The following is a 26,979-nucleotide window of genomic DNA, read 5'->3' on the forward strand; positions in this document are numbered from 1 at the left end:
GCCACCTAAATTCTACTTGATAATTTACAGTGATGGTATGGCAGTCTATTCCATTTTTTGATTGTCTTAATTTTTAAGAAATTCCTAGTGATATTAAACTGAATTCTCTTTCTGTAACTTCCACCCATTGGCCCTAATTTTGCCTGCTAGAGCACCACCATGGAATAAATCAAATCTATTTTCCATATAATAATAGCTTTAGAGTTTATATTAAACCTATATATATTAAAGGCCATTCTTTACTTTCATTCCCTCATATAAAATGACCACTACTGTATAAGAGTGCTATCCTTGTCTTTATTTAGAATTTACATTTTTATTTCAATCATAATTCTGAATTTCCCATATGACCAACACTTTAGGCCTAGCCATTATTCCTACCTATTAAAGCACTTAAATGAAAAAAAATATATATATCTTATTAACATAAATCACTAACAATTCTCACCTTGAACATAGGTCTCACATGTTCCAGATGAGTTGCACTGGTAAAAGGTGCTTGAACGTGGCTTACTGCTTCCATGAGAGCTTTAGCTGTCTTAGCCATTTGTTCCATTTCTAAATTATACAGAAGTCTCCTCTGCTTTTCACTGGCTACATCTGCAACAATTTTATTTTATATATGCATAGTTAATATTACTAAATTTAAAATAAGGCTTTTTTCCAATTACCATTTTATTTATAGTGTAAAAAAGTAATGGTTAATAGTAAATAAAGTAACAGCTTAGAGGAAAAAGTCTGAGGATGGCAGTCAGGAATAGCAGATGAAACTTGGGAGCAAAGAGTATTTAATTGAAAGGGCAAAGAAAATTGCCTTTTCATACCAAACATGCTTGTTATTTCATAGGGAGTCAAGAAATATACAGTCATGTGTTTTAGTCTCAATGTACCACCCTAACTTTCTTGCTTCTAGTTTCTATGAGTTTGATTCCTCCAAGCTTTCAAGTAATGGTAAAGTGCAAGGGAAGAACCTTTGGAGAATTATTATAGAAGAACCATAAATAAGAATGTAAAAAGGCAGAGGTTGATAAGTCTGTATTTGGTTGGAAAATGAAAAGTTAAGTAGATGTACTTATTAAGAGTGTTATAAACATAATAGCTGACAATCATTATCAACTCAAGTAAAAAGTTAATGATCAATCAATCAAGTTCAACATTTTTCTTTGCTCACTATCTCCTGTTGAATCCAAATTTCTAGGTCTTGGAGTCAAAGACTTAAATTCTTTCTCTGTTTCCATCATCTTCATTACCCCTTTCTAATTATATTCCCAGAATATTATTGTAGCATTACTCTTTCATATTTTGGAAAATGCAAAAATGGGGCTGAAGAGTATCTTTTTTAACATTCTTATCCAAACTTTTTTTCCATTGTTTTTGTCTCTGAATACAATCTATGTACTGAGATGAAATAAGCATTATTCCATATATAAAAAAGAACTAGGAATTTTCCAGATTATTTTTGTATTATACATTTTACCTATATCTGGGGAAGGAAAAACACATGAAAAACCATTTTCTAGTCCCACTTTCAGCCTCTTAAAAAAAGCAATCAGGTGTGAAACTTCCTAAATGTACAATGGAACAACTGTAAAAGTGTCAATGTGTTCATGACAGTACATGAAAAATCCTATTCTTGGGATCTCTGGCAAGATTATAACAAAAAGGAAAATTTTTAGAAAGGCATATGGGAATTGATCCAGTTATATAAGGTGTGAAATGTCAACTGTTTAGTCAGGTTTTATTCTCATAAGAGCATGAAGGGATTAGAATACAAATAACTACTAAGTTTCACTCAGGAAGTATAATTTTTTAAGGGTTGATCACTTAAATAAAATTTTCTCCGGATAAGAAAATTACATAGAGTAAAGTAAATCCAATCACCTCTTTTGTTTCCAAGTCCCCTGTTGAGATGCTCCTCCCAAAGGACTTAAAAATCTGGATCACTTTACTCTCATTCTGCAGGACATCCTCATGTGTACCTAGCTCTTCTGGCTCAAGGCCCATATTCAGAGGTTAATTAGAGGAGACCTCAAATTCCAGAACTGCCTATTTCTTCTATGCCTTGCTTTCCTCACCTATGTCTGGCACCCTAGTCTCAGGGAAAGGTACTTGGTTTTCACATCATCCTTTTCAGCATAGGCCTGTTTGAACCAATAACCTGGCCCATTCTTCTCTTTCCAGCTTTCTTAATCCTTATTCCCTCAATTATATACTCTGAGATCCACTTGTTGCTCACACATGACATTCCAGCTCCCAATTGAGCATTTTCCCTGGCTGTCACTCATCATTGCAACATTATCTCTGACTTTGAACTTCCTCAAAGTATCAGCTGAAGCCTCACCTTGCACAAGAAGTCTTTCCTGATCCTCTTTACTCTGAGTGCCTTCCCTCTGAGACTACTCTCCATTAATCCTGTATATATCATTTGTACAAAGTTGTTTGCCTGTTATCTCCTCCATCAGAATCTAAAGTCTTTGAGAACAGGAATTGTTTTTGTATCCTTAAGTGCTTAGTACAGTGCCTAGAACAGAGCAGGTACTTAATAACGCTAGATGACTGACTTCTCTGTGCCTAGAGCAGAGATCAGCAAACTACTGCCTGTTTATGGATTTTGAGCTAAGAGTGGTTTTTATATTTACCAATAAAATAAAATTTTATTTTAAAATGCAAAGCCGTTTTTGGCTATCTATTTTGGTTTTCCTGCTATAATTTATTGACCCTTGGTCTAAAGCAGAAGCCACAATTCCAAGGGTAAGAAATTTATGGAGTCTAACCACCTACACCTATTTAGCTTATTGAGACTATTTCCACATAGCAGTTTCCCCCCATACCCATCAATACTCTTTGTCTGATTTAGCTCCAACATCATGCTGTCATACAGACTTTATAAACATTGTTAAATAAGCATCTACCATGCACCAAAGTACATATAATTTATTACTGAGCAACAGTGAAGTTATATAATAAAGCCCTTCCTTTTTTTCACACTGATAATCAGTAACTGACTAATTTAGGTACTTACTCTGCTTACTTGACTTTGTAGGCATTGCTAGTTCTTTTGTTTCTTTCATTGATATCTTTTTTCCAGCTATTTCATTATAAATGGCTGACAGATATTCTTCAGGAAGGTCTTTACTGTCATTGATACCTCTATTCATTTTAATATACTGTTCCTTTGTCATTTTATTCTTTACCTAAACATGAAAAACAGCAAAAAACAATGAAAATTAAGATAAAAATTTCACACATTTTGTTAGAATTCAAATCTAGTCAATCAATAGACTCTGTATACTTTTGTAGACATGAAAGAAAAAACGTTCAACTATACAAGAACAAGAATGGAAAAAAGAAAACAAGAATATTTTCTGTATATAAATAGAAAAATATGATAGAGCTATCTATTAACTTATTTATCACTTTATAATTTATGATGCGCTTTCCTCACAACACCAGGGCAGGTACTCAAAGTTTTCCTCCCATTTTACAGAGGAGAGAACTGAGGCATAGGGAGATAAAGTAATTTGCCTTCAGTTAAATGGCTAATGAGTATCAGAACCAACACTCAGATCTAGTTCCTCTGACTCCAAATCATTAGAAAAAGTGTAGCTCCTTCTACTAAACCAACATTGTTTGCCCAAATGTTAATGAAATGTAAGACAAAGTTGACAGGTTTAGACAGACAAATGCTGCCCTACACGATCTCATCTCAGTCTGATACTAAGTAATGTGAATTTTGAATGGGGGATGATAAGATAATGCAGATGGAAACAGTCCTCAGCCAAGTTGGAGAGCTCTATTAAAAATTCTTACAAATATTAAATGAAGGTCCCTTAAATATAGCAAAAAAAAGCCTAATCATCACTGCAGTAGAACACAAAGGAGTTAAAAGTACACATGTAGTGGAAGTGAAGATGATAACATTTGAAATGTTAGGACAAGTAAAATATATGTCTTTAGCTAATTCAAAAGGGTAATTGTCATTAAGTGCCTTAGGCAAGGTATCCTGTGAAGTTTTCCTCCTATTTAAAGATACTCTAAGTGGAAAAAAAAAAGGACTTAATGCATACTCAGAAAAGGTTTGGGAACCAAAGTTTGGAGGTTGTAAGATGGTAGCCCCATCACCAAACTTGGAAACCAGCACAGCCACAAACTCAGATGACTCCAAATGACAGTGAATCGGGAGTCCTAGTACACCTGATTCATAAATTGCAGGCAAAAAAAAAAGCATAATGATCTCTGATATGAAGAAGAAATTAAGAGGTTAGATGTAATTAGAAGCTGCTCAGATTTACAACAATGGTAAGAGAGAAAGAAAAGCAGTAGCAGGAGTTTGCATCTACTATGTAGTTATGATTCAGTTGTGTCTGACTTCACAACCCCGTTGGGGATTTTCTTGACAAAGATACTAGAATGGTTTATCATTTCATTCTCCAGTTCATTTTACAAATGAGGAAGCTGAGGCTAACAGGGTTAAATGACTTGCCCATGGTCACACAGCTAGCAAGTATCTGAGGCTGGATTTGAAATCAGGAAGATTCCTAACTCCAGGCCTGGCACTCTATCCTGAGTCATCCACTTCTCCATCATCTGCTTTACATTCTCATAAATAATTTCTAAAAAGCTAAAATGGAAAATTATTCTTTAGGTAGACACTAGGAACAAAATATAAAGAGATGGAAAAGGAAAGAAATTTGTGTATAAGTACTATGCAGAGTGCTGAATGTACAAAAAAGGGATAGTAAATGTCTGAACAAAACACAAACAATAGTGAAGGAATACAATGCAAAAGAAAAGAATCTGAAGATGTATTTGAATTTCGTTGATGAGGACAGCAAGTAGCCTCTCTTAAAGATAAGGAATAAATTTATATGAAAGTACATATAAAGTAATCAAGCACTAAAAAACATGTTCCCAAATTAAAAAGTTATAAAGATAATACTAACAGAACATTTTCTATTCAGGTTCCATTTTGTCCTTTGCAAAACAATATAAGGAAATAAGGAAAAAGAGGGAGAGGAGTGCTTCTAGAAGTAACTAAAGAGAAACTAATTAAAATAGAATCTTGAATAGTTTTTTTTTTAATTGTCATTTTTAACATAGGACAAGGGAACAGAATAATTCAATATATAGGTATCCCTTCCACATTGTGGGGGTTAGGGGCATGGTGCCCCAGCAATCTGGAAAATCTGAGTAAAAATTTTTTTTTGGCCTCTCCTTCATGCCAGAAAAGAAATATGATTTTTTTCTTTTTCTTTTATGGGGTGTTTATAGTAACTTATTGTAGAAGTTAGGTTAAGTATCTGGTCATAGGCTATACAATTTTTCTGGGCCATTTGCTGGCCTTTGCATGTTGTCTGTGGCTTTCACAAAACTGTCCTAATTTCCATTCAATTTCTTATGCTGACTCCATGATATATTAAAACCATGATGGGAAAAGTCACAATGTAGAAGGGATACCTGTACTTAATTTTGAAATATGATCTCTCTGTTGTAACATAAAAGAAAACCAGTGGGATGGGGAAGGGGCAATGTTAGAAAAACAAGTTACCCTCAATGCTTTAAGAAAAACTAAAAAATTCTTATTTGGGAAACAAAAGAAAAAATATTTAAGGAGGAAGGACTGCAATCATACTAGAAATCTGTAACCTTGGTGTAAAGCAGTCCTATCAAGCAAAAATTATATTTCCTTTTTGGGAATCTAAATTCCTTTGGAAGAATCTGAAGGATTAGTATGTGGGCAGAAGAGAGAAGGTAGGGGAGTGGGAGAAACGGTTTTCATTACTAGATCCCCAAGATCTCAAACTGTTTGTATTCAATGTTCTACCCAAGTCAGACTGATTACTACTAAGAATAAATGAAAGCCCAAAACAAAACTTGACATAAATAACCCTTAAGTGAATAAGCTTTAATAATATTATAAAATATAATAGTACTCTAATAATGAACATTTTTCAGAGAGAAACAACAATTAAAAATAAGTGGCTAGTTCGTTAGAATTCATCTACAAATCCTTCTGCCTTTCTAGTAATGTGTGTGTATCCCTGTATCCACAGAGAGTGCTCTGCAAGCCATCTTTGGCACTCGTACCATAGGTTCACCATCACTGCGTTGGAACATCTAAATTTAATTTTAAAAAAAATTTCAACTTAAAATAAAACTGTTTGACAGTTTTAAAAGAAAGTATAGAAGTATACCTATATAAGAAAGCTACAGAGAAAATTCACCTGAGAACCCCTTTCAAGAAGAAGTTGTTGGATTTCTCACAACACATTTCTTCTATATATGAGAAGAGAATCATTTTATAAAATTGGGTCTCAGAATAGTTTTAAAACCTTAAATAATAGTGGAGAAAATAATGGGAATTAATTTCCTATAATTTTCACAACTTTATCTTAGAAACATAGGTTCAGGATGCTACCATTATTTATTGTCTATATATCCTGCCTCCCATTCTCTCTGGAACTATAACCAAATCAACTGTGCCCAAGTGTGTCAATCTACTTCTTATGGACTTATCCCTGGAACAAAACTTATTATTTTGAAACAACTAACATGCTGGTAACTTGGATTTTCTGTTTAGACAAAATCCACTTCACTTTTTGTGATGTTGACTCTTTTTTTTTTTTTAAACCCTTACCTTCCGTCTTGGAGTCAATACTGTGTATTGGCTCCAAGGCAGAAGAGTGGTAAGGGCTAGGCAATGGGGGTCAAGTGACTTGCCCAGGGTCACACAACTGGGAAGTGTCTGAGGCCAGATTTGAACCTAGGACCTCTCGTCTCTAGGCCTAGCTCTCAACACACTGAGCTACCCAGTTGCCCCCATGTTGACTCTTTTTGATAGAAAATATTTGCAATACATAAATATAGAGCTGCTGGTTAATCTAGGAGTATTTCGCTTCTATCATTTCTTAATAATGAATTTTATTTTCCCAATGTATTTTTTTGATCATCCTCCATTTTTCACAGCTTTGCACTGAAGTAACTATTAAATTATATGTTGATTTAGTTTGGGGTATACTGTCAATTTCTTAATAGAATTTCTCTAATCCATCACCTATTATTGTTGATGCATAAGTAGAAATTATGTAGGTTGTTTGCTTATAGTCAGCATAAGCACTGCAAGATAAGATGACCAAGAAACATCCCAAGAAATAATACTTTTTGTTGCCTTTGCTTGAACAATAAAACAAACTCTGCCAACTCCTTCACTTGCCTCTCAAAGAAGAACCTGGGAGGCATTCTTCCATTTAGCTACAACTTATAAATGTTCTCTGGCTTCATTTATAGTGAGAATGTCCATACGGACGGGATTCAGTATCTCCAGGAGCATATCAACTCACTAGAAATAGGACAAAGACCAAACATCAAAGGCTGTCAAAGAAATATTTATATAGGATTTATGAACTGTACGATTCTTAACATTTTTTATGCTAGGAGGACCCAATTTGGAAAACTAAATCTGTTGTAGACTTTTCCATCACCGTACCTCTATTAGTGCAGAAAAAGAAGAAAGCTATATTAGGCTGGGGGTCATTTTGTGAACTTTTTTTTCCTAGAATGCCATAGACAAAAAACTTTAATGTCTAGTGGCCAGCCTTCTGGTGACAAAGGGCTCCATACCCAAAGTAGGGATGACTCTTGGACAACAGGCCATGTCTATCCCAAGAAACACAGGAAAACCTTTGGAGCTTCATAGAATCTTTTGGAATCTATTTGTTTAACTGGTATAATCTTTGAAAATCTAAAATCAATTCCATAATAAGAAAATAGTAGAATAAAACTTTTTCAGAGGATAAAAGAAAGGTCTCTTTCATTTCACCAGAAGGTTGACATCATGTCAAAGAATTTTGATAAAATCCTAAAAAATGAAACCTTTCTAAGAACTTCAGTGTTTATATGGATTAGACAATTTACTCAGGGGAAAAAACATGGAAAATGTGCTGTTTGGAAGCGGTTTCATTCAAAGCCCAATACTGTCTCCTAATCAAATGTAGTCTTCCAAGGGGAGAAGTTTTATAAGTCTAAAAATTATGTAAAATCCTTTAGTCATTTTCCATTATGCTGTTATGTTTGATATTGGGTCTAAAATGGAGACATGCTACCAAAATAATACGTGTAGGAAAATTTTGCAACAGATCTCCAACCTCTTTACTTAAGAGAGAAACTAAAAAAGAAGTAGAGAATACAGGGAGTCTCTAAATAAGTCTCAGTACTTTAGGTTCATCAGAGGATCAATGGGGAAGCAAAATAAATTGCTATGCAATGTTTACTATATTAACTTTAAGGATAAAGATTAGATTATTTTAAGAAAAAAGTTCAAAAGAAATTCTTAAAAAGAAAAAATTAATAAAGAGACTAATCATTTAAAGATTTCATTGGGTAACAGAACAAACACCAAAGGCTATAAAATGCATATTAAAAGCAAAATATAATCAAACAGAAATTAAAACCATTAACTTTTTTTTCACCAGTATACCCACTTTTTAAAATAAGATACATTACAGCTAAACCATCATCACTATCATCATATATTTTATCATATATTTTCACTATCATCATTAATATCAGAGAAAATAAATCAGAATCACAAAGCAGAAAAACTACCTTATGTTTCTATAGCATTTACTTATTTTTTAAAATGTAAAAGTACTTTTTATATGTTATGGCAAGAAAGTACAGAAATGAAAAAATGATCTAGAATGTCTTTATCTGCAATATTCAATTTGGGCTAACATTTAATTTGTACTTTTACCAAATTGTTTTTGAGTCAATCACGAGTGCTTTTTTGGGATGAGAAACAAAGGCCAAAGAGAACAATCAGGAAAGCAATGAAGAAATTCATTGTAAAAACAGACTGGTCCAATAGTTTGTACATAAATATAAATGAAAAGCAAGAGAGCCATAAATATTGTTAACACATTTATGGGTCAATCCCAGTTCTTGTCCTCTGAACCAAAGGCAAATTGGAACAGATCAGAAGAATTAAGCAGAGAAATAGTTTAAGCAACCAATTTAAATAAGTCAAAATTCCATAGGATCACATTCAAAATTCCTTTTATTCTAGAAGAATTACAGGAAAACTAACTTAGAAAAACAATATACCTGTGGGCTATGAAGATCTGTTGTCAACATGATAATTGAGTATGCCAAAACATAGGCAGTATCTGCACTAGCAAAAAGGGTTTGTCTGAAAAATAATGAAGAACCACATTACAAATTTTAGTTGATTTTATAATTTTATATAATAATAATTCATCTCATTTTACTTACCCTTGGTTACATTCTAAGTATCTTGCAGCAAACTTTTCCATTAGCCGATCAATTTTCTGAGCCTCTCCTGGAAGCCGAAATCCCTCCAAAAACATGCGGAGGGCTGAAACAAAGTCCTTTCCTGAAAAGTCATGTTGGTCCACATATGCATACATAACTTCTTTGTTAAATTTATCATTATCTCCCAGGAATTCACCCACCTGAGTCTAAAGTATAAACAAAAATAGAAGTTGGCATACTAAAACCATGTGACAGTTGCCAGTCATTTCTAATGTTCATATGCATGTTTAAAATAAAAAACATACAAAGTCTCAAGCAAATTTGCAAAAAACAAAACAAAACAAAACAAAAAAACCCGGATATTTCAAAATATCAAGGGCAGTATTTTGAGGTTAGAAACCAAAAGGACGTACTACATTTGGGTTATTTTAGGATTACATGTATTTAACTGCAAAGGCTGGCATTTTAAAGTACATATACTAAGCAAAATTAATTTAAAACAAAGCTTCTAAAACAAGTTCGAATGAAGTAAAATGTTCTTACAGAATCTAATCGCTCCTCTTGATGTAAAAACTGGGCAATATCTTCAGGTGAAGTACCAAGCATCCCTTGTTCCTGCAGATATTGTATTCCTCTCTTTGGTTTCTTATTAAATCTGGATGATATTAATGGTAATATTAAACATAGTCAACCTTATATTTCCTCTGAAAAAATCTTAAGCTACAATAGATGACTTTTCTAAAGGAACTCGGCAACACAGGAACTAGGTCACAATATTCAATAGTTATCATATAAAGGAAATTTCATTATACCAAGTCATTTTTATTCCTTTTATATAAATAGCCTCAAAATGTTACAACAGGCTACAAGCAGAATCCAGGCACACAATTATTACAATTAATATGGATAATGTACTGAATAGTTTTTCTTCCCACACTATAATCTCTTTTCTGGTCTATATCAATAAGAGAACAATGATGGTTGCCAGAAAATTAAAAAAACGCCAGAAACCTGTAATAAGATTTATTTCCTGAAAAAAAAAAACAAAAAAAACAACCTTGAGAATTATTTATTTTGATGTTGAATTTATAGTTTCTTCTTTTGAAAAACATTTCCTAAAACTAGTTACAACAAATAAAAAGATGCACCATTAAAAATAAATAGTCTGTTGTAGGTCCTGGAATAAAAGGTAGTGAATATGGTGATTTTAGAAGTATAATGCCAGAGATTTTAAAGAGTTTACTTTAGCTTTCAGAATACTTTCCCTTCCCAGTGCAGCCCTCCTTTCTTCTTTCATCTCCTAGTACACACACATGACTACAATATCAACTGATAGAAAAATTTTTTTTTAGTACATACAATATGCCTAGTTGGGGGTATTTGTATTCTTTTTTTTTTAAACCCTTATCTTCCACCTTAGAATCAATACTGTGTATTGGCTCCAAGGCAGAAGAGTGGTAAAGGCTAGGCAATGGGGGTTAAGTGATTTGTCCAGGGTCACACAGCTGGGAAGTGTCTGAGACCAGATTTGATCCTAGGACTTTCCATCTCTAGGCCTGGCTCTCAATCCACTGAGTCACCCCACTGCCCTGCTATTTATATTTTAACAGAGAACTCTGGAAAACAAAAAGTCTTCTAAATTATAAGGATCAAAATCAATTAAGAAACAGAATCCTTATTTCTGCAACTTTCTCTAGAGTTTACAACTCCAAGAGAACAGAAGAAATAATCACTTCTGAAATCTTCAAGTTTGATTTCTGTGACTTTCCTACAAGAATACTATTCAGCTCTTGGTATACTTTAGCTTTGGTATCTAACATACTGACTTGGCCTTGAATGAAAAAAAGATCTTGAAATACTTGTCTTAAGTTATTATATTAACCTATAAGAAATGATAATTTTAAATTCTAAAAAGAGAAATGTCTAGTTTTATAGAATGAACATTAAAAACATAGTTGCAATTTTAAGAGGAAGATATGTTCAATAATGATCAAAAACCCTTATAAAGCTTTGGGTTTACCCTATATAAGAACAGGAGTCAATGAAAATAAAATGTTTCATCCCCTAAAAATTCTACCCAAGAAAGAGTTTAAAGTATCTTCATTAAATAAAAATGTGAGTTATTGTTAGATCTGTAGTTAAAATCAATAGAAGCTTGTTTTGAAATACAAGGTGTATTATAAAGCAAAGAAAGGTAAATAGTAAACTAACAAAATATATAGCAGAAGCATAAGATAAAAGGTTCTTGAAAAGTAGACTAAACAAGCGAAAAGGGGTACAGAATCTGAAAAAAAAATGGATTTGTGTAAAGAGAAGAGAAACAATATGGTGAGCCCAAGATAGCAGAGAGAGTAGAAAGATTAGGAACAACATTGGCAAGATGAAAGAGATAGTGGGAAAGATCAGATTTTGTTAAAGTTAAGCACACATACCAACTTGGCTGAAGCGGGAGCTAGCCCTGGGATCAATGCATTAAAAAAAAATTTAAACAAGAAACCAAAAGGGCGGATGTATGAACCAAAAGGGAAGAATTTTAAAGGCCTACTTAAGGCCTACTTTTAGAAAGGAAGTAATAGGTAGTATCTAGAAAAAACTATTTTATGCTTTAAAACGTAAGCCTTCACCTGCATTCACAGTAATGTGTTTTAATATTTTATTGCTTGAGCTAAGCTAACTGAAAAATGTGAAAACATACTAATAATGACTGGAAAGTTTTTTGTATCCCAGAGTTCATTCATACAATTAAGGCACTGAAATCATGTTTGTGTCATACTGCATTAGAGAAGGTATAGGAAAGAAGGTATGATTTCTGGGATAGGCAGAGAAATGGCTGAGATCCAGGAGAACAGTTTTTGAAGAGAGAACTCCACTCTTCCATTCTATCCTTCCTGGGGTGTTTTAGAAGAGGAAAGGTGGGACAATTCAACACTTGCAGAGTTCATAACCCCTCTGCCTAAGGTACTGTGGCCTGTTCTTCCCAAAGACAATCAACGTTTTCACATTAAATTTGACACTTACAAATCTATTCCCTGTTCTATGATTTCTTTCTGTTGCTTTAGGACTTCAAATTGTTCTGGGTTGTCAGTGCCAGACATCTGTGTACTGTAGCTGCCAATTCCTGAGGAGGCTGTAGAATCCAAAGAATTTAAGCTTCCATATCTATTAATTGTCTCAGAGTGTTTGGTTTCATTTGTCTCTTGTTCTGTAGGTTTTTCCTGACCTACAAAAATGAAAATAGTAAAACAGAATTCTGACAAAAATATGATACGAAAAACTTCAAACTGTGTTACTATTTTTCCAACATCTTAATCACAAGATCCACAAGATGTTAGAGCTAAAAGAGACCACTTATATATAAGCTAACACTTACAAGGAAGTGAAATGACTGACCTAAGGTTACACAGTATGTTAACCATACAGTATCTGCTTGTTACCAAATTAGCAAGAGTTAAAAAATATTACTGCCATAGTTACTATACTTCAAGTAATTAAAGCTTTATAAAAAGTTGTTTCAAAAAAATTACAAGTGTGCCCCATTTGAGAAAATACCATATATGAAAAATAACACAAATTCTCCAAAACTTCAAAATAGACAAATCATTGCATTATAAGAATATTATTTGCCTTACAAAAGCATTTCCACAAAGATACTTAAAATATTGAACTTTTCTATTAACTTTAAAGGAGGCATGTTATTGTAAACTGCTTGTAGTTTACATGAGCAAAATCTGAAGCATATTAGTGTGCAACAGAGCAACACAGAAAATGCTTCTGTCTTTTGTTATGTGCTGATGAGCCTACTGTCCCAGTATGGAAAAGAGATGTCTTTGAGCAGGTGGAGATGGGTCTTAACTGAACAATCCATATTCTTTTGATTCTGAACTTGTAACTATTGGCTTTAACGAAGTTAATATTACCACAAAAACTATTCATGGAGGTTGAGGGAGAAGGGGAAGGTGAAAAGGGAAATCATAGACACATAGAATTCTTAGAAAGAACTTAAGCAACCATATAGTTCCTACCAAAAAATTGTATATCCTTTTATAATTTCCCAAATGTTTACCTTGCTTACATTTAAAAAAAATTTAAAATTAGCTCCAATTATTTGAAATTTCTTCACTATATTGAGCTGAAATTTGTCTCCTTATAATTTCCACCTATTGTTCCTAACCCAAGAAAGCAACCCCCAAATCAATCTAATTCCTTTTCCACATGAGACATTCAGATATCTGTCCACTAATATGTCTCTATGAGTCTCTTTTTCATGCCAGACATCCTTAGTTCCTTCAACTGACACATTAAATCACATGATTTCTAGTACTTAATATTCTGCTTGCTCTCCTCTACACAAACTCCAAATTCTAAATATCCCCTCTTAAATGTGATATCCAAAACAAACCACAATATTCTAGGTGTGGTCTGATCAAGATAAAGTACAGTATCATATGTCCTATTCTAAATCTAAGTAAAAGTTGCCTAGTACTGCAGTCTAAGATTAAATTATCTTTTGAGCTGGCTACCTGGCATTGTGGAAAATAAAATTCATATTTTATTTTATTTTTATTTCTTAAAGAGGGCAAACACCTGTGCTTTTTCATAAGATTCAGAAGTCTGAAAATCTTTTAATTCCTTGAAATCAATTAATTGTAAAAAGCATTTTATAAATGCAATATCAACTTTTGCTAATGCTATAACACCCAAACTGGCATATTACTTAAGTCAATGACTGTGAAGTTTTTAATCTAAATAAAGTCAATTGGAATATTACTGATATTTTAAGTCGTCCTCGGTTACTGAGAGACTACAACTACTAAAACATTTTCTAGATGCTGCAATGTTTTTCTTAAGCTATCATTAAAAAATGTCTCCCAATTAATAATGTAATCAGTAAATGTAAAAATCAGTAAAAATAAAGTAAATCAGTAAACAAAGGGCATTTTAGGAGAAATTAGTTTAGATAATTAGTTAGAAAACATGTAGCTTTAAAGTTAACAATCAGGCACATAAAGAAGTAATTAGTAGAAATGTGCTTCTCTTAACAGATAAAAGATAGGTTTAATTTCACTGAAGTGGATTAATGGCAATTCCAATTATTCAAAAATATTAACACACACACACACAAAAAATAGTAACATAAAATGTCACCTTACCAAGGGTTGTCTGAGAATTCGGGTTCACGTACTGATCTTTACTCCATTCAACCATACACTTCAAAATTGACACTAAACATTCTAAACCCTTTTTCCTCAGGCTTAACTCCTATTAAAAAAAACAAAACAAATTAAATAAAAAAATTTCCTTATAAAGAAGCTGTTTAAAAAAAATGAAAAAAACAGACTACATTATTCCTTTGATATAGTTGAAATTTGTAAATCTTTGATTCAAAGTTCCTACCTGAACATTACTCATACCAAGTTCTTGACTGCCCCGTCCTTGGGCTATTTTTGACAGATCATTAACTAATCTTTCAAATATATTTGCTGCATTTAAGTCACAGTCATAGTTTACATAAATGTCTACTACACTCTGAGCATCTGTAAAAACACAACAGTATTAATTTTAGCAAGAAAATCCCAAAACATTAATTTATTTGCACTTATTGTTAAGATTTAAGAAATTTTTTAAAATACCTGCACAAATCCTTGTCAGTGTCTGGATAACCATCCATTTGTGGTCAAATGAGCTGGTAGAGGTTTCCAATATATATAAGAAAATTTCTTTAAAAAATACCTACCAAATAAGACAAATATTTAAGAATACATCATAGCTAGTTCCTCAAAAGGAATCATTTCTCAAAAACAATGTTTCTGATATTTACATTCTATTTTGCAAGCCTGAATTAACAGCACTGGATAAGTACAGCTAACATATAAGGTAATCTCAAGATATGCAAAAGAAAACCAGGATTTGCACCTGTGATGATTAAGTTTCTGTAGCGTTTAAGTCACATTTCAAAATAAAATTGATAAAGGATACTTAAACTAGCACATTCCTCTAAAAAAAAGGGCTAAAAAATTAAGGTGCAAGAAATGAATACAAGTGGAATAGTAAAGGAAGAAGGGGGTGCTAGGAATGAACAACATAGAAGTAGCTTTAAAGTGGAGATACTCAAAATAATCAATCAAAAAGCATTTATTAAGTACCTACCTAGTGCCAGGCACTATGCTAGGTGCTAGGGACATAAAGATAAAAATGAAAGTCTCTGTCCTCAAGGAACTTACAATCGATTGAAAGAAATGACATGTATGTATATAAGTATATACACAATATTTATAAAGTAAACATAAGGTAATTTCATAAGACACTAACAGCTGAGGGGATGAAGAAAGGCTTCATATGTTAGGAGATAGTGCCTAACCTGAGGTCTGAAGAAATCTAGGGATTCTATGAAATGGAGGTGAGGAAGAACCTGGCATGGGGAATTATCCTGTGCAAAGGAATGAATACAGAAGATAGAATGTCGTATGTGAGGAACAATAAGAAGTTCAATTTGACTGGACTGTAGAGTATATAAAAAGCCAAGTAACATGTAAAAAGCCTGGAAAGATAGTCTGGAGCTAAGTTCTGAGGGACTTAAAAGCCAGGTGGATGTTTGTACTTGATTCTATAGTCAGAAGGAAGCCACGACAACTCTTGAACAAGAGATTGAAATGATTTGAACTCTGCTTTAGGAATGTCACTTTAGCACCTATATGGAGAATGGACTGAAAAGAAAAGACTTGAGGCAGTGAGAAAAAATGGGAGGCTATTATAATAGTTCAGATAAGTAATGATGAGGATCTGAACTAAGATGGTGATGTGTGAAGATAGTGATAAATATGAGAAACATTGAGAAAGTGAAAAGAAAGATTTGGCAACTAAATGGAGAGGTGGGATGAGGGAAACTGAGGAGTCAAGGATGTCTCTGAAGTTGCAGAAGAATCAAAATACGAAGTGATCCCAAAGGGAAATGAAACGACACATGGTATGCATAGGCAGGCAGAAGTATATTACCAAAAATATTTTCATAAATGACATGAAATAAAAGACATTAGGAACACATATGAGCAGAAAATACCCACACCCGCACAAGCATATTAGATGGACAGAATGAGAAGGTATGGAATGAGTTATCTGTATTGGTGAGGGGAGTACTCATGTCAACAATATGTAAATATAACAGTAGATGATGTAATTCTTAAACGCAAATGTCCATTTTTAGTATCCTAAACACTAATCTCATAAAAAGTTGCTATTTGAGAAAAAAGGAAAACTGAAAATCACCAAGAACAATGATATTATAGAATGTTCCACAGTCTATACAAAATTCTCGCTGCAATTCATACAAAAATGTTTCAAACTAAAATAGTTTTAGCTGCCTAATGAACCAATTTTCAGTTTTGTAGATAAGTAAAATTCTTATGGTTCAAAACTAATTGTAGGGGGCAGTTAGGTGGTTCAGTGGACAGAGAGCTGGAGTTAGGAGCACCTGGGTTCAAATATTCTGGCTTCAGATACTTCCTACCTGAGTGACCCTGGGCAAGTCACATAACCCCATCTGCCTAGGCCTTACTGCTCTTCTGCCTTGAAACCAATATCTAGTATCTATCTGTTTTAAGACTAAGGGTTATTTTACTTTCTTTTGTATATCAAGTCCTAGTATAGTGCTTTTCAGATAGTAGGCAATTAATAAATATTTGCTGAATTTAATAATATTGTTGTCTAATGAATAGTTACACTAACTAGCAAAGAATTCTGATCTGCAATAATCTGGGTCTATTTCAACTGTATATCAAAATCAAATTTAAAAGGGGAAGTACACAATGTGCAAGACACTATACTTGATACAAGAGCACTACCATTAATTACTTTCTTATATGAGTTCCAGAAAACTTGCCTAATTTTACATTTTTAACCCAAAATATAACACATATATCTAAAGAAATCCTAAGATGAATTCCCTAAAAATCATAATCTTTGTGTAATATATAAAGTTGTAAATAGGCATATCTAGGTTTGATATAAAGCAGTATTTCTTAGCCATTCAATCTATTCAAAAGCGAAACAGATTTCCTTTGGAAGTAATAGATTCTCATAGGAGGTATTTGAGCAAAGACCAAATGGTTATTTGTTGGTGATATCACAGAGAAGATTCTTTGTTGAAACAGATGTATGTGGCTTCTCATATCTCTTCCAACTCTGAGATTTTGTTAAGTCACTTTCCTATTTCTATTTCATTAAGTTCTGCTTTACCTCTATTTCACAGGATCATAGATTTTAAGTTGAAGGAACCTTTTAACCATTTCAAATTACAAATGAGGTAACTGAGGCCCAGAGAGATTAGCTATTTTTTAAGGAAACACAAAAATAAAGCCAAGACTAAAAGTAGCAAAATCAAGATTCATATCCAGTTCTCAAGTTCAAATATAGTACTCTATCCACTGTAAAACACAGTCTCAGATCTTAAAATAAAATACCTGTTTTACTAGGTTGATACTTTTGGGTGATTTTTAAAATTAACATAAATTATCTCATTCAATCCATTTATCAACCTCTGGTGACTACAAATCTAAGCTGTTTTGTTGTTGTTCAGTCATTTTCTATCGTGTCCAATTCTTTGAAACTCTTTTTGGGGTCTTGTTGGCAAAAATATGGGAGTGGGTTTTCCATTTCCTTCTCCAGATTATTTTACATATGAGGAATCGAGGGACATAGAGCCAAATGACTTGCCCAGGGTTACATAGTAAGTGTCTAAGGCCAGATTTGAACACAGGAAAAGAAGTCTTCTCTACTTTAGTCTGGCACTCTATCCACTGTGCCACCTAGCTTCCCCTAAGTTGTTTAGAGTTAACAAATAATTAACAGTGATCCATATATTAGGGGATCACTTAGCATTTTTCTTATAAATTTATATTTATATTTGTGTACTTCCAACATAAATTTATTAGGATACCAATACAAATATTTTAAGATAAGGCAATGACTATTATATTTTTATTTCAAAGAAAGAAGAGGAAACATTTAAAACTAGATCTGAACTTAGGATGAACAAATTTCTTACTAAAAATAATTCCTGAAGACATAAAAATATTTTTGTAAATTAGCATCATTTTTAAAAGCCCTTACCTTCTGTCTTAAGAGTAGTAAGGGCTAGGCAATTGGGATTAAGTGACTTGTCCAGGGTCACACAGTTAGGAAGTATCTGAGGCCAGATTTGGACCCAGGACTTCTGACTCCAGGCCTGCATGTAAATTATTTTTAAGAATTACAGAATACAAGTACAACAAGGTGCCTAAGAGGATCAAGAGCCAGGCCCAGAGACAGGAGGTCCTGGGTCCAAATCTGACCACAGACATTTCCTAGCTTTGTGACTCTGGGCAAGTCACTTGACTCCCACTGCCTGGCTCTTAACCCTCTTATGCCTTGGAATCAATATATAGATAGTATTGGTAGTGATTCTAAAACAGAAAGTAAGGGTTTAAAAAAAAAAAAAGAATTAAAGAATATCTTGGAGCTGTGACTTGATATGATCATTCTGGAGAGCAATTTGAAATCATGCCCAATGGACCATAAAACTGTGAAACCCACTGACCCAGCAATACCACTATTAGGTCTGTGTTACAGAATACCTATGTTGGAACAAAACACAAGTCCAAGCTTTATAGTAATAAGAATACCATCTTTCTAGCTATAAAATCTTCAACAAGTAGACTTCTATTCTCTACCTGAATACACCAGGGGAGGGTAAAACCCACTATTCAAAGGCAGTATAAGTGAAAGCCCTTGTCAGTCCCTCCAGGATTATTCAAATATATGAAGGATCTCTGATTTGGTTCAACTAAGGGACTATCTCCATCAAAGCAAATCACAACCTATTGAGAATGTGAAGTCTTAGAAAGTTGTCTAGGGCACAGAAAAGTTAAATTACTTGTTCAGCACCAGGCACTGGATGTGAAGCTAGGTTCTTCTGACTCTAGTTTGCAGAATATACTGTATTCAAAACAATGCACTGGTCTTCACCAGTCTAAAGATTCTACTGGTCACAACTCCAGTGAACACTAAGAATTAAAATGGACCTCTATATAGCCAGGCAGAAAGGCCAAAAGAATCGTTTTCAAATGAATGTAGAATCCAACATAGCTTTTAATTCAACAAACATCCAGTAGTGCTAAGTGCAGGGCTATAGGGCTAAAAAAGAAAACAGTAACAAAAAATACATGCTCTATTCTGAAGTAGCTCACATTCTGATATAATAAAACAACAAAAGAGATAAGTAAAATATGAGATAAACTGAGGTTTGAGAAAAAGCACTAATGAGTAAATGATCATGAAAAGATTTTCATAGGACGTTGAACCTTATCCTAAAAGGGTGCTTGAGATTTTTAAAGGCAGGGAGTATATTCCAGGGGAGGATGAAATATATTCCAATAATGGAGTATCAACTGATAGCCTGTGCAAAGACACTGACATCAGAGATGGAAGAGTCTCAAGTTAGGAGGACTAGTTGGCCAGTGTTGAATGGTTTGCAGAGTGTGTGAGTATGAGAACTATGAATTAAGTTTGGGAAGGGAGGTAGGAACCACATTGTGGAAAGATCTAAATGCAAGACAAAGGTGTTTGGGTTTTTTTTTTATTGGGGGGGGGTTAATCCCACAAGCAATAAGAAGTCATTGAAAATTTCTGAATTGGGAAGAGATAAGGTTAGAAATGAGCTACAGAAATATTAATTTGGTAGTTGTGTTAAGGCTGGATAGTAAGGGGGAATAGAATGGAAGCAGAGAAGACAATAAAGAGACTATTAATAAAAGTCAAAGTGAAGGGTGAGGAGTTCTAAACTAGGGTATGTAAAGATTGGAGTAGGCTCTCCCCTGACTATAACAATGAAGTTCTTAGTTCTTCCTTGATTGTGAAGATAAATAGTAATCCCCTGTCTATTTTTGGATTTAATCTCCCAAAGCATAAGCACAGTACTTAAAGTTGATTAAGGAGATCTGCCCATTTTGGATTTAACCCATCTCACAGTGAGTGGGAGGTCTGTGACCAAAGTGTGAAAGAGTGGGTGATGAATCAGAATCACCTGACTGCCTTCTGGGCAGCCATAGAACAGAGCATCAGTTGTGATTGGTAGATGTAAAGATTAAGGAAAGTGATGCAAGAAAAAAAGGTCTTTAAAAGAAAGGGGCCTGACATCAGTTCTTCTGGAAGTTCAACTTGGACTTTCACTTCTGCTGGAGTTCTACTGGAGTAGAGAATAATTCTTTATTCAGAAAAGTGCTGACTGGACCTATTTTTCTTGGTGATCCTGTTCCTTTGAACTGACACATGGTGAGTGTAAAGGCTGACTCCCTTTCCCCTTGGCCTTTCTGGAGGCAGCAGCCTCTGGAGAGGCCCATCACCTTGAGACTCTTTTCCCTTGGCTGGGGCCTCTGAACTCCTGCCTGGCTCAGAGGAGGCAGGAGCAGCTGTCTCTCTCTTCCTTAATATCTTCCCTTTTTATTGTAAAATAAACTACCATAAATTCCATTCTGACTTTAGTAATTCAGTTGAGATTTAGTAATTAAATCCCTGGCGACCAACTAAATTATTCAGTCCAACCATAAATTTAACTGGTACTAGTCATTTAAGTTGAGAGAAGGGGGGGAAATGCTTTAGATACATATACTAGGTTTAAAAATAAAATATTCCTGAAATTCTATAGAGAGATGAACTACGGTCATCACAAAGATAAAATTAAAATGTGCCTCAAAACATAGTTCTAAAGAAAAGATTCAGAAATAAATGCTCATATTTTTGATTACCCATCATAAAGCAATAAAACAATCAGCCATAAAAATAGCATACCCATAAAAAAGTTGCCACTTTATCTTACCACCTCCTTTTTTTTTTTAATAAACTCTTACCTTCCATCTTAGACTCAATACTAGGTATTGGTTCCAAGGCAGAAGAAGAGTCTTAGCACCTCCTTTTAATAGACACATAGAAAAAGTCTGCAAACTAACCAACATAGACATTAGAAACAATTTCTCTGAAAGTTTTCTGTCAAAAAGAGCCTAAAATAACTTGTACTATACCTTAAAAAGAAAGTACTTATCCAATTCTTGTAGCTATAATAAATCCAAATTCACTGAAGAATATTTATAACTAAACTTTAATATTTTTTAATCATCAAAAAATTCTTCAAAAATATGATCTTTAGGGGGCTAAGTGGCTCAGTGGATTGATAATCAGGCCCAGAGACGGGAGATCCTGGGTTCAAATCAGACCTCAGACACCTCCTAGTTGTATGACCCTGGGCAAGTCACTTAACCCCCATTGCCTAGCCCTGACTACTCTTCTGCCTTGGAACCAATACATACTATTGATTCTAAGGTGGAAGGTAAGGGTTTAAAAAAAAATGATCTTTTTATTTTTATTTTAATCGGGTGATCAACTATTAGGTTGTAACTTGATCCATTTATTAAAAAACAAACATATGCAGGTATGTAACAAAAAGAAGTTATGTCTGTATGCTCATATTAAATATTACTTAATGATAAAAGAGAAAAGGGAGCTTGATTTTGAAACAACTTACAGTACCACACTGTGAAACCAGACAGTTGCCAAAGTGATATTACTAAACTACAGGTGATATGCCATACTCCTAAAACTCTACTAGTTCTCTGTTATCTCTAGGGTCAAATAAAAACACTTCTGTTTGGCACTTTAAGACCTTCACAATTTGATTCCAATCTACTTTCCCAATCTTATACACTTTATTCCTCTTGATGCCCTTTATAGTCTAGCCAAACTGGCCACCCTGGCTGTTTCTTAAATATAACACTCCATCACCTGTCTCTATGCCTTTACAAGATTCTCTCTCCCATGCCTACAATGCACTGTCCTAACCTCTCATTAAGAATCCCCAAGTTCTTGCAAAGCTCAGGTCAAGGGGTGCTTTATGTATGAAGTCTATCCTTTATGTACTTATGTACTTATTTTGTATATATCTTGTATATACGCCTGCTGTCTTGCTCACAGAATGTAAACTCTGTATGATAGTATGGACTCTTTCATTTTTGAGTTTTAATCTACATGCCTATCATAGTACCTGGCACAGAGTAGGCATTTAATAAATGCTGATCATTTAAAAGACAAGCTAGAAGAAACTAAAGCAACTAAAGTTCTCTTTTAGAAAAATGAGATAGTTCTAATGTTCGTTTAGAAAATGCAAATTTGTTACAATGTGGTTGACATATGGGGAACGATGAGTATAACCTATCCACATCAGATATAGTTTGTTTCAGCTAATTCCCCCCTTCTACTTCATAATAACTCCCAAGTTGCAACTCTTCTATTGCCCACTTCTCCATAAGCTCCCAGGTCTTTTTCAAAGTAAAGTACTATATTTACTGATTATCTTCTAGAGCAGTAAGGGCTCTAGGCAGAGGAAAGTTGTTTTATATATGTACTTCCACCCTTCTCCCTGCTCCACCCTCCCTCCCAATTCCTTCAAATTCTAACTTGGCTCTAGCCTGCACCCCTGTCTTCCAGTTACAACTTTGCCTTAGGAACCTGGGCACAGGTCAAGCACACCTGGATACTACAATCATTTATTATATTTATATATTTTTAATCATTTAACATATGTAAAACCATTTTTATTAGGTTACTATCTTTTTTTTAAAGTGTCATTGATAGACACATGTAAAACCCAGTGGAATTGCATGTAGGCTTTGGGAAGGGGATGGAGGAAGGGGAGGGGAGGAACATGAATCTTTTAACCATGGGAAAACATTCTAAATTAATTAAAAACTCCCAATTCAAAATAAATAAATGAATAAATAAATAGATAAATAAATGAATAAAAGATAAAGTGTCATTGATGAACTTGCTGTGCTGTGTGACAATGTCATTTTACCCATAAGCCTTGAGGCTTTTACTAAGCAACTCTCTGGAACTTAGTGATTTTTTAAGAATGTATATGTCCTATTACAGCACAATTTACTGCATTTGGTTGAGAAAATAATTTATATAATGATACAAACTAGTACATTAGATATTATAACAACAAATCTGAAAACTAAATAAATAAAAACAAACTTGAAAAATTTCCTAACAAACTGAAAAAACATGTAAATGCATCATTGCAATTATTTTTATGGGCATGTTATATAAAAATTATGTGGTTAAAGGAGGGCAATGGAAAGAGAATAAAAACAGATGACTGAAACATGCCAATTTTGTAAATGATTTTTAAAATGACTACAGCAGATAGTATAATTAAGATTTTTCTTTTAAGACAAAAAAATTTACTTTACAATAGTTAAATCTGCAAAATGGTTTTAAGGACCAGTCATTGCAGCCATATTAAAATTAAAAAAAGTAATAACTCAAACATACAAAAATTTCTGTTATTACTTTCTATTTTCAAAAATTCAATATTGCTAATAATGAGTATTATAATATTGCCAAAATTGCTAATAATGAGTAAAAATTCAATATTGCTAATAATGCACTCCTAAGACACAGAATAAACATGTTAGTAAACCACAAGTTTAGCCAAGACTTATCTGTAAAGCATACCTCAATCTGCATCTTCAGATGTGTCTTGAAGTTTGATAACAAGGTAAGAAATATAGAAAGAGAAAGCTCAAAAACCTCTGGAACAGACGAAACTCCATTTTTAGAGAGTGCAACACAAAGATACTGCTTAATAGCATTAATGAACATCTCATTGGTCCTGAAAACAGGTCCTGCATTCTGCAGAATAGACAGAAGCAACTGCAATGAAAGGATCTTGGATCGCAATTCGTGAGACCTGAAAGGTAAAGTAAAATGCACAATAGGTGACAAAACTGACCATAACTCTCTTATTGAATTCAAATGATTTCTTCAATAGATGTTTCTTTGTTCCTCAGAATTATACAAACTTGCAAAATGGAGAACAAACAATACAAATGGCAAATGCTCTCCTATCTGAAAGGAAAATAATTTAAAGACTTATACACTTTCAAATTAATTCTGGAAGCATACAATAAAAATAAATTATTATACGAAAGTGACTGAGTTTCTCGGGTTACTTGTGACCTATTATGCAAAGTAGTTTTAACATATTTTTCCCTAATGAAGACATTAATAAATAACTATTCTTTCCATATTTATTGATCACTGTAGAATTTTATGCTTCTCCTCAATACTCTATTCCTTTATCTTTATATTGATCCATTTTTGCATTACTTCCTCTTCTAGACCCTTTACAATAGGTGTTCCCTAGAGATAGGTCTTTGGCCTCTTCTTTGGCATCAATTTCTCAGCTCCTCAATGTCATTCATTGATTTTTCAGCTGGATGGACCTGGGAGTCACACCTCATACATACCTCCTTTTTAAGATGCAGAAATTAAGGCCCAGGAAGGTCAAGTGACTTAAATGATTACCTACAGATATGTCTCATAAATCTGTAACTTCCACCTTGATCACTTTCCTGTACTCTAGAATGTCTATGAAGTGTCTCCTCCCACAGGTCTAACCTTTTATGCAGACTCAAAATGTCCAATTTTTCCTCTCTTTCACACTAAATTCTCTCTGCTGTATCACTATTGATCCCATCTTCCATGTTTGAGAGAAACCTTGGTGTCATCCCTGAGCTTTCCTGTTCCTTTCTCTCGTGTGCAATTTCCAAGGCCTGTAGGTTCTGTGTTCACAATAATTCTCATACATAATCTTTTCTCATTTCTGAAATAAAAAAAGTTGGATTAGATGACCTATGAGGTCTTTTTTAGCGCTCAATTTATGAATATCATTCCAACCTCTCTATTCTGACTATCACTGTAAAATTATAGGTCTTTATTGCCATCCACTTGCACTACTAGAGAAGGCCCAAACAAGGTGTTCTTGTTTCCTCACTTTCTAGCATTCAATCTAAACATTACACTAAGGGCACTCATCATACTTATGCATACACAAATCTATTTATGTACTCCTGGGCTCAAAACCATTACATGTCTCCTTATTTGACTTGCAGCTAGCTTGTTCAGTAGATTGAAAGTGGGGCCTAGAGACAAGAGGTTCAGAGTTCAAATCTGACCTCAGCCACTTCCTAGCTGTGTGAGCCTGGGCAAGTCACTTAACCACATCACAATCTTTTGGATTCCTCAGTGATGATTATCAATGAGTTGATAGGAGTTCATAGGCCTTCGAAAGTTGTTTTTCTTTTTGACTATTGTTACTATTATGTAGATTGTTCTTTTAATTCTGCTTTCTTTCGGCAACATTTAATATAGGTTTTCTCAGGTTCTTCTAGGGCACAATTAATATTTTGTTGCATTACAAAGTGTTTAGATATTGTGCTATATGAGGACATCCCCTGAGTTTCCAATTTTTGGCTACCACAAAAAAAGCTACTATAGACATTTTTGTATAGATTCTTTTCCTCTTTCGGGGGGTTCATGCCTAGTAGTCAAAGAGTCTGAAGAGTCTGATAACTTTCTGAAGATAGTTGTAGATTATTGGCTAGACCAATCCTACAAGCCCTCCATCATTTGTTATTTTTTCCAGGCTAATTGCCAGGTGAAATTTTAACGTCTTTTAAGTTGCTTTTCTCTAGTTATTAGTAATTTAGATAATTTTTCCCCCAAACGATTGAATAATTTCAATATCTCCATTTGAAAACTGTTCATATTCTTTGACCATTTGTCTACTGAGGAATGACTCAGCATTATAAATTTGAATCAGTTGCTTATATATCTTGGATATAAAACCTTTATTAGGGAAATTGGTTGCAAAGATCATCCTCTCCCCAATCATGTTTCCCTTCTGATTTTTACTACATGAAATTTTTTGTGTTAAAAAAATCTCTTAAAAAATTCAATATAATCAGAGACAAATACCTATACAGCCAAATCTTGAACTAATCTTGCAGAAATTAATAGACTGATTATTGAGTGAAGCGAATTTTGATTTTTCAATTTCTTAAAAATCAAATTGACCGACTTCCGGGTAATCATGGCTGCAATCTAGACGCGGCACGCTTCCTCTCCCCAGCACCGAACGAAATAGACTACATCAAAGGAGCATAAAATCACCTTTGGAGGAACAGAAGGACTCCCCAGTACCCCACAGAGGCAAAGGTACGTGGGGCTTGAACATTTCCACACTAAAATAAGAAGGAAAAGCTTGCACAGAAAAGTGAACTGAGCCGCCCTTCCCCCACCTCACCTCCCCCACTAAACCAGAGTGAGCTACCTGAGCGCTCACCGGGATAGCGAGTGAGTGGGGAGCGTCTCTGTCTGGGGGGGCACTCCAGGGTCCTTGGGATCTGGGGACTGCCAGGAAAAAAACGTCTCAGGGCGCTTTCACTGGAGAATCCAGCAGACCTGGACTCGGTGCGGGCTACGCTGAACAACGCGCGCTGATTATCTGGGCGGAGCTGAATACCTGGGCTCGGAGGCTGGGAAGAACTAGTCTGAAGCAACCTAAATTCACAGAAAAACCGCTCTTATAACCCAGACCCCAGACCAAAAAGGAAAGGGAAATAAAACCACCAAAGGGATGGCTCACATGGCCCAAAATCAAGCCTCCAGGAAGAAAGGGAAAAAAGTGACTATTGAAAACTTTTATGGTGGAAGTACCCAAGGAAAAGAGGAGAATGAGGAGGAAATCCAAAAAAATTCAGAACACGCCTCCCAAAATGGAAACTATCAACAAGCTCTGGAAGATCTCAAACTGGAACTTATCCAAAAGATGGAAACCTT

The 26,979-nt window shown here is 34.2% G+C and overlaps 1 protein-coding gene across 4 annotated transcripts in view; it reads right to left on the reverse strand.

Moving 5' to 3' along the window:
* ARFGEF1 (ADP ribosylation factor guanine nucleotide exchange factor 1) overlaps window positions 1-26,979 on the reverse strand; it is a 155,059-nt gene that overhangs the window by 57,369 nt on the left and 70,711 nt on the right. For all 4 annotated transcript variants that reach the window (XM_056824009.1, XM_001368044.5, XM_056824010.1 and 1 more), the window contains exons 10-19: window positions 23,812-24,046; window positions 14,901-15,000; window positions 14,665-14,804; window positions 14,421-14,529; window positions 12,289-12,490; window positions 9,814-9,925; window positions 9,271-9,476; window positions 9,103-9,187; window positions 3,023-3,194; window positions 449-600 (exon numbers count right to left, since the gene is read on the reverse strand). In XM_056824009.1, the coding sequence (XP_056679987.1) occupies window positions 449-600; window positions 3,023-3,194; window positions 9,103-9,187; window positions 9,271-9,476; window positions 9,814-9,925; window positions 12,289-12,490; window positions 14,421-14,529; window positions 14,665-14,804; window positions 14,901-15,000; window positions 23,812-24,046 (1,513 nt within the window). The remainder of the gene's footprint in view (window positions 1-448; window positions 601-3,022; window positions 3,195-9,102; window positions 9,188-9,270; window positions 9,477-9,813; window positions 9,926-12,288; window positions 12,491-14,420; window positions 14,530-14,664; window positions 14,805-14,900; window positions 15,001-23,811; window positions 24,047-26,979) is intronic.

Source organism: Monodelphis domestica, chromosome 3, assembly GCF_027887165.1.
Source record: "Monodelphis domestica isolate mMonDom1 chromosome 3, mMonDom1.pri, whole genome shotgun sequence".
Classification (NCBI taxonomy): Eukaryota; Metazoa; Chordata; class Mammalia; order Didelphimorphia; family Didelphidae; genus Monodelphis; species Monodelphis domestica.